The sequence below is a fragment of the Sabethes cyaneus genome, chromosome 1 (assembly GCF_943734655.1).
Source record: "Sabethes cyaneus chromosome 1, idSabCyanKW18_F2, whole genome shotgun sequence".
In the NCBI taxonomy this organism is placed as follows: Eukaryota; Metazoa; Arthropoda; class Insecta; order Diptera; family Culicidae; genus Sabethes; species Sabethes cyaneus.
Genome location: NC_071353.1, coordinates 71,074,404 through 71,083,431, shown reverse-complemented (window position 1 = coordinate 71,083,431; position 9,028 = coordinate 71,074,404). Strand labels below are relative to the sequence as shown.

The 9,028-nt window shown below is 37.3% G+C and overlaps 1 protein-coding gene across 1 annotated transcript in view; it reads right to left on the bottom strand.

Annotated features, from left to right (window-relative positions):
• Positions 1-3,161: 3,161 nt before the first annotated feature.
• LOC128734200 (cyclin-dependent kinase-like 4) overlaps positions 3,162-9,028 on the bottom strand; it is a 240,134-nt gene continuing 234,267 nt past the window's right edge. Inside the window, exon 7 of the mRNA XM_053828267.1 lies at positions 3,162-3,573. Coding sequence (XP_053684242.1) covers positions 3,319-3,573 — 255 coding nt within the window. The 3' untranslated portion in view covers positions 3,162-3,318. The remainder of the gene's footprint in view (positions 3,574-9,028) is intronic.

The following is a 9,028-nucleotide window of genomic DNA, read 5'->3' as shown; positions in this document are numbered from 1 at the left end:
TTCTCGGAGATGGCTGAACCGATTTGTTCGCTATTACTTTTGTTTGAAAGGTATTATTGCCTAGTATATCACTAGCATATTGTTTCGAGGTCCGACATTTCGTTTAAAAGTTATAAGTAAAAAAGTAAAAATTACGTGACACGATTTTCTCCGTACCCAAACGACCGATTTCAACGATCTTGGTATCGAATGAAAGCTCTTGTTAACACTAAATTTTTCGGATAAATTTTATTGAAAACAAACAATCAGTTTAAAAGTTATGCTTAAAAAACCTGTTTTGACAAGGTAATAATTATCGCCTGTTTCTTAGAAATGACTAAAGCGATTTATACGCTATTAGTCTCATTTGACAGGTAACATAACCTAATAGATCACTATTGATTTGTTTTTTGATTGGACGTTTAATTTGAGAGTTATGATCAATTGAATACAACACATTAAAATTTACAATAATTTATAACGATTTCATCTAAAATGATTTATCTAGTTTGAATTATTTTGGCATCAAATTAGAGATTTTAATGCTACAAATATATCTGCAAAATTTCAGAAGAATCGGTTTTGCCGATCAAAAGATATTAACCCTCCAACACTCGCCCCGACTTTTGTAATTCGGTTACTCGTGCGCACAATGGTCCAAAGCCAAAAAGACATGCGCATTAGAATTTTGACTGGGAAAACTTGGTTTTAGGTTTATGGAACCTTCGGAAGAATTTCTTGAAATTGAAAGTTCTATCGTCTGGTGCAATTTAAATTTTGATTAATCCCCCTATAAGTGAAATAAAAAAATTATTTTTCTTCAGTTTCAATATAACACATTGATGTATTCTGCAAAGTTTTAGAACATATTATTACAAGAAATTTTGTTGAATACAGTAACCTTCTATCTATTAAGCGAAGAGAGAAAAATCTTATTCATTGTATATGAATTTGTAAGATCAGTTTTTTCTATTTTAGCTCTTTTTGTAATTGTTGCATTCCTTTTTATGTACTACAAAATTGTATAAATAGTAAAAATACACAACTTTGATTAATATAGTATACCTCTATGTTTGTTTGTTTAGGTGCTGTAGAACTTTGATTAAAAAAAAGCCTTAATTTTGACCCCGAATGACTCGACTACCAACAGATGCATTTTAAACATTTTATATTTGCTAATTATGTTGCTGCATACAGACACCATTTTTACATATGAAGAAACGAGAGAAACTTCCAGGGCCAATCGCGGTACAACTCACATGCTGATTGCTTCGTTTCTGTGATGTCAGTTTATGCTGATCTATTTGCCCAACAATTTAAAGTATTAATGCATAATTATGACATTTTGCTCATAACAAGGTAATTGAAGAACATACGTTAGTTAAGCAGAGATTTGTAACTTTATAACAATATGGCATTCAAAAACCTACACATGTTGTACAAAATGCAACAGCGTGAGTAATCGAAGGTTAATAGAAATTGATGAAATTTATTCAAGAAAACTTTATTGATGTCAATCAAAAATAATGGCGTTACAGAAATTTATGCGTAGTTCAAAAACTACTACGCAATGTATATGTTAAAGAATAATATTTCCTCTTATAACTTACTTTTACTTGCACTTACTCAAATTAGAAACAACCAGCTTACCCTTACTCAGTAATTTCATGAAAAAAGGATCTATCAAAATTTATAGGTGCTGCTATTTTGTTCAAATTTTGTAAACTTATTAAATTTCCAAAAATTTAATGAAAACCAACGCACCACGCAACGTTAACCAATAGATGAATTATGTTTCGAAGACGTGCCGATTTCTATCTCAAGTTCTAAGCAAGTAAGACCGTATAACAAAGGTTCCTTTCACCACTAGGTGGATTAAATCGGGTTTTTTACAAGAGCTCGGTTTAAGTCATTGTGATAAGAAATCGAATGATTTCTTATTTAGAAATAAAATTATCTAAAAAGATGTTCAAAAGGGTTCAAATCTAGACTGAATGCTGATGTTTCGATAGCTCTAGGACAATTGTATGGTGCCTACCGCTTACAATTATCGACAGTATGTTTAGTTTCAACATCCCGGTACAATATGTATGTACCGCACAATTACAATTTTGCTTTAATTTCACCTGAAATTGTTCAGATAATTGAGTTTACACTTAGTTCTATCCAAAAATATATATCTTTGCTACCTCGGAGCTTTCCAAGCATCCCAACAAGGTATGACACTAACCGCATTGCTTGTTTACTTGCTGACGAGTAATTTTTCACTTGTAACCCGTCTCTTTTAGTTATTCTTGCATAAGGGTTGTTGATGTCATACCTTGTTGGGGTGCTTGGAAAGCTCCGAGGCACCAAAGATATATACTTTTGGATAGAACTAAATGTAAACTCAACTATCTGAATAATTTCAGGTTTAATTAAAGCAAAATTGTAATTGTGTGGTACATACATATTGTACCGGAATGTTGAATCTAAACATACTGTCGATAATTGTAAGCGGTAGGCACCATATAATTGTCCTAGAGCTACCGAAACATCAGCATTCAGTCTAGATTTGAACCCTTTTGAACATCTTTTTAGATAATCTCATTTCTAAATGAGAAATCATTCGATTTCTTATCACAATGACTTAAACCGAGTTCTTGTAAAAAAATGGTCAGCAATTCACAGAGGGATATTTGAAAAATTGTTAATTTTATCCCAAACAGATTAAAACAGGTCATCAAGAATATAAATGGTCCTACAAGGTAGTAGTTGAGCGAGAAAGGACATTTGTTTCAACTAATAGTTAACTGTCCGAATACTTTTTTGGCTGCATTTTTGAGGAATTCTAACTGTATGTACCCTATCTTCAAAACGGAAAGCTTTTCCCCGAATTTTTGATGTGCATATAAATATGCTTTAGTTAAACAATGTTTTAAAAAATAGGTGTTGCCTTTCTTTGCAAAAATACTGTGCAAAATTTCTAAAAGAAAATTTTATGCGCTGCTGTCCGAATACTTTTTTGGTTGACTGTAGAAAGCGAGTAGGAAGCGAGCTGCGATTCTTGTCACGAAAGCATGGCATCCCGTCAGGGGTATTGTTTGCAGACGAAATAAGATGATTATAATATTAGATGTCAAGGAATTCGTATAGGTATCAAGTTTAGTTTACAAAAATACGTCGTCTTTTATATAGGGAAATTTTATTAGTGTAAAATGGGAATTGATTGATAGATAAATAAACTAATAACTTTTGCCCGGTTGCATATATAAGATGAATTTCCTAGAAACCATATTAGGCAAACGATAGAACTGCTGATTGATCGTTTATTTTAAAAATAATAGTTACTTATGGTAACTAAATCGTTGGGAGATGATGATCGGAACGAAGATATTGGTTTTTCTGTGGTACTCTGGATTCCTGGGTAGCCGGCAACTGTGGCAAGGATGTGTTGGATAATTTTGATTTCGATTCTCGACTACTTTGCTTCTGGATTTCGAGTGTAATGGTTTGCTCTATTTCTTTTTGTCTGGTAACGTAATCTTCAAAGTACGAATGCATCGCAAGCCGCTCACATGACCAGCGTTTGGCAGGATCTTTATCAAGACATTTCTGAAAAATATTTTATGTATTATTCGTTGCACATTACTCTATCACATAGTTCTAAATCTGCTCATTGTATTGTATTGTATATTGGTCGATTCATCTGACAATTGAATATTAAATCTAAAACTAAGTCTAATGCAGCATCCTTGTTATTCTTCTACTGAAAGCACGTGAGGTAACATCACTGACGAACTGACGTGGCACGGGCGTTTCATTTTTGACTCACAATATCTTGCAAGCAAACGACCACATACTTACAAGCGAGCGATCGCTGATATCATATAGCAGAGTGAGGTACGGGAAACAGATTTACGCAAAATTCAGTTTGTTTCACCGAAAATCTGTATGAATATGGAAAATAACCCGGTAATTCTTTGTATATTGCAAAAACTACAAGGCATACAGCCCTAAGGGTTGTACGAAACGGAGACGTAGTTTGAACGATTCCTCATGCAAACTAACGGGGTAAGTTTTTAATTTGAACAACTGGTAACCCTAAATATGCTGGAGCTTGTGCGAACTGGCTGCCCTACTCTTTGTTATTGTTTTTGTGGTTTGAATCAGTTGGCAGTTGCAAGCAGCGAATATTTCATTATCCGACCGGATTTTTACCATATTCGTTGGGAAAACGCAATGTGAAACAGATTAAGCATGCTAGATTAGTACAAACAAATCGTGTTTATGCATTGTCTGCATAAGCAAATGATGTCATATTGAGAATGACATTTGAACCATTTTTAATTTGCACGTCGTGCAAACCAACGGGGTGCAAATTAAAAAGTGTTCAGATTAAAAACGGTCAAACGAACGGGGGTCCACGGTATCAGACCATCAGATCAAAGACTAATGTAAATTGCATTTCTGGCATATGTATGTTTATAAGAATCTGTGAGTGCCATTGTTTAAGTGAATGTTTAAATGAGAATAGCGAAATATTCAGATTCAATTTGTTCATTTAATGCAATGGTGGCTTTGAAAATACGTGGACGGGGGTTCATGAGTACAATGCCTGCAACCTTTGAAACATAGAAATTACTCAAAGCATCATAAAATAAATAAATTTAAAATAAAAAAAAGCCTCCAAAAAACCCCACACGCCAAATTTGGTGCCATTTGCTTGATTAGTTCTCGAGTTATGAAGAAATTTGTATTTCATTTGTATGGGATCTCCCCTTCTTAAAGAAAGCAAAGGTTCTAATCCACCATGAGAAAAATCCCCCCCTGTTAAAAGACGCATGGGTCTCATTATACCATAGAAAAAATTCCTGCCTTCTAAAACCTCCACAATTTTGGTTCCTTTTGCTCGAGTAGTTCTCGAGTTATGAAGAAATTTGAATATTATTTGTATGGGGGCTCCCCCTCCTAAAGAGGGGAGGGGTCTGTGTTTCATTTGTATAGGAGCCCCTCCTAAAATTGCTCTCTTACCCCCCTAAAAATTAAAAATTACTGGTCATTTTATCTATCCAACGACATATAAATTGTTCAGTTTCGTTCAGTAGTTTAGTAGTTATTAGCATTTGAAATCTTTCATTCAAACGTTACACTTCCACGGTGTGGAGCATGTATTGTATACACTCGACCCCCGCTAATATGAAAAAAAGCTCGTTCAGATTGGGCGAGTTCATTTTTAATCTGAATATTTGGTAACTCTATTCATTTTCACACACGCGCAAGACGCGCACCCTATGAACTTGTTGTTTTGATTTGACGAAAGCAAACGTTTTGAAAACATTTCAAACATGCGCGAATTCTAAAGGTTCGGTTTGTAGAAGACGAAATTGGCTCAGCAGTTTAGACTAAAATGGTCTATTTTGAGTGCTAGAGAGAGGTAAGTTGCATATGAGCTATATTGTCAAAGCTCCTGAGCAAGTGGAAACGCATTAAGATTTTTTGCTTTTTTTTAATTTACCGGTCAACTTTAACGTCAATTGTGTGTGACGCTTGATCGGTTTTTAATGTGAACGCATTCATACCACCGGGGTACAGATTAAAAATGTTCAGATTAAAGAAGGTCATACCAACGGGGGTACACGGTATGTATTTTGTCTTTTTCTACGAGATTTATCCCTTTTTGACATTAAATGGCCGTTTCTCCAAAACTGTGCCTACGATTTTTTTTTAAATTTTGACTGAAGATGGTGGGAAGTAATACAAATCGACTGATATACTCGGATTTTATGGAGAATTTTTTTTGATAATAATGCTATTTGGAGCACCGTGACTTCTATTTTCGTTTTCACAAAGTGCTACAAAATCCTAGTATAGTAAACAAAGACGTAGTCCTACGTCAAAACTCAATCTTCAAAATGAGCAAAATGACTCATGATTTTAGGATTTTTTCTTATGTTTCATGAAAATACAGCTTGAATAATAATTATGATATCACGATCTTCTTGTGGTACAACACAACGTAACACAAGATCATGAATTATTATTCACGAGTTTGTGCTACCTGATATGAAAGTTCAGTCATGATTTCACAGCAACTCATAATCTTTTGTTTCATGACTTTTTACCTTTGTTATACTATAACAAAGGTTTAAAAATTGGTCGAAAACCCGATTTAATCCACCTAGTGGTGAAAGGAACCTTTGTTATACCATCTTATATGTCATTTGACATTGGCATTTTCAGTTAAAATATTATTTTTGATTTGTATTTGAATTTGTAATTTTCATAAAACTGACAGAGTCAAATTATATACGCATCACTTTGAACTAAATTCTTATATAAACTGTTTCTTAGGCCCAGCCGTTCTCAAGTTATTCAGTTGTGAAATCTCAAAATTATCTATTGGAATCAACACATACAAAGTATCCGATAACTGGGGTATCCGATAAGGCTGGCAAATGAGTGAACATGTGCAAATATATCACCTCTGTTTTCTAACTCCTATCTCTACCTCCACGAGGTGCCGGCTGGGGTACGGTAGCCAGAGTTGCGCACCTGGTGGTACGCAACTTTGGTTGTCGTATGCAGACAGAGAAGGTGGAACACTCGCCGTGTGGTTTCCGGCTACCTAATCGTGCAGTTCGGCGCAGGATTTTCGGAGGGCGCGGCTGCGGGGTGTGAGCACACCGGGAGAGAGTTATTTTCTCAGCTGGCTTAGCACAGAGAGAGAGAGAGAGACTCTTAATCGGTCTGTTTTACACAATCTGCACTTACGCCCTTTGGCGGTTGGTGCCGAATTGTACGTTTGGGCAAAAATTGAGCCACGGGACCTGATCCTGCCGGGAGTCGGCAAATCAGGTGCCCCTAAGTCAAGGTCTATCTCCGTGCCGATGACTGAATGGCTGGAGGGGTGAAAACATGCCAGTCGCGAACGGAGTGCTTTGGGCATCTTGCCCCTACTGTGCCATGCGGGGCTCTGGTACGGTCGATCTTTGTTGTCCCTTGCGTTTCGTGGGAACAGCATAGTAGTCCTGCCCAATTTCCCTTATGGGTTTTACGCCAAGTGCGTTCTGGCCAACTTAATTGGCTTCGCTTACAATTTGCTGTCTGATCTGTGTTGGAGATTGTTTGTGCATATACTCCGCTAGTCAAATAGTTAGAGTCGCACAAATAAATCTTCAACACAAACGGGCAGCAAATTTGTATTTATGCGAAAAACTTTTTAATGGCTCTGTCACCATCGCATTGGTCCAGGAGCCATATTTTCGCAAGGGGTACTTTCATTCGACAGATATTGGAAACCAGAACTTTGCTGTTTTCAGCAAAACTGGTATGACAAATCCTCGTTTGATGCCCAGGGCATGCATATTGTTGCATAGGTCAATTAGTGCATGCCTTATCTCTGAGTTGACTACTCGAGATATTTGTGCAGTCACAGTAGAACTCGTCGTGGATGATGTCCATAGGCGCTATGTCTACTGTTCTGCATACTTACCACACGATGAACCGTCTCCCAGCGACGATTTCAGAAATGTGGTGAGATACTGCCAATCTAGTGGGCTTCCGCTCATTGTAGGCAGTGATGCCAATGCCCATCACATCATTTGGGGCAGCTCGGATATCAATCTGAGAGGCTCTGATTTGATGGAATATTTGAGTGGTACCAACCTTGGAATACTCAACATTGGCAATTGTCCAACTTTCATACGAGCTGGTAGAGAGGAAGTGTTAGATATAACACTCTGCTCTAACAGGATCAGTCATGAGTTGGCACAATGGCATGTTTCAAATGAGACACCAATATCTGATCATTGCTTTATATATTTTGATCATTTGGGTGTCTCCTTGAACGCTGCAACATTTCGCAATCCGAGATTTTCTGACTGGGAACTCTTTGAGGAGGAACTGGCGACGAAATTTCAAGGATTCGAACCAACGATTGAGTCATCGATCGACTTGGATGTGGCTGTAGATGTCACAACATCTTTTATTGCGGAAGCTTTTGAAGTAGCTTGCCCACTAAAAACTATTAAAACGACTAGAGGAACACCATGGTGGAACTCTCATCTCGCGGAACTAAAGAAACGATGCAGGAGAGCCTGGAATAGACGTCGGAGGGATGGCGTGGAGCCTTTCAAGCAGGCCCGGAAAGCCTATGCAAAGGCTTTACGATCTTCAGCACGCACGAGCTGGCACAGGTTCTGTAGCAACGTTTCCAGTTTCGGCGAGGCAAGTCGACTTAATAAAATACTGTCAAAATCGAAAGATTATCAGGTTAATAACATTCGAAGTTCGAACGGTGAATACTGTTCGAATGACAATGAAATCCTGGAATGTCTCTTTTATAGTCACTTTCCAGGCTGTGTGGAACCTGAAGTTCGAAACGATCCAGAAATCGTTTTAGGTGGCTTAGACTCATGGGCTTTTGCTCGGAGACTTGTCACAACTGAAGCGATTGAGTGGGCCGTGAACAGCTTCTCTCCATACAAATCTCCTGGAACAGATGGAATATACCCTATTCTACTGCAAAAAGGATTCAAGTACTTCAAACACATTCTGAGAAGGATGTTTGTGTGTAGTATTGCTATTGGGTACATCCCAACTCAATGGCGTGAAATAACCATTAAGTTTATTCCTAAAGGTGGACGCGCGACATACGAGCAAGCCAAAAGTTTTAGACCAATCAGTCTAACGTCTTTCTTGCTTAAATCACTTGAGCGGATTGTTGATCACCACATCCGCGAAACAAGCTTAGTAGAAGTTCCTCTTCATTCAGCACAACATGCTTATCAAAGTGGCAAATCTACAACCACTTTATTACATGATGTGGTGGATAAAATTGAGGTTGCTTTTTCACAAAAGGAATCTTGCTTAGGAACTTTTTTGGATATTGAAGGCGCGTTTGATAACGTATCTTTCGCTTCCATTTTGGAGGCTGCTCGTTATCATAATGTGCCTTCAATAATCATAAAGTGGATAGAACAAATGCTTAGTAACCGATTGCTTTTTTCGTCCTTACGGCAAGCAAGCATTTGGAAGCAAAGTGTTTGTGGATGTCCACAAGGTGGCG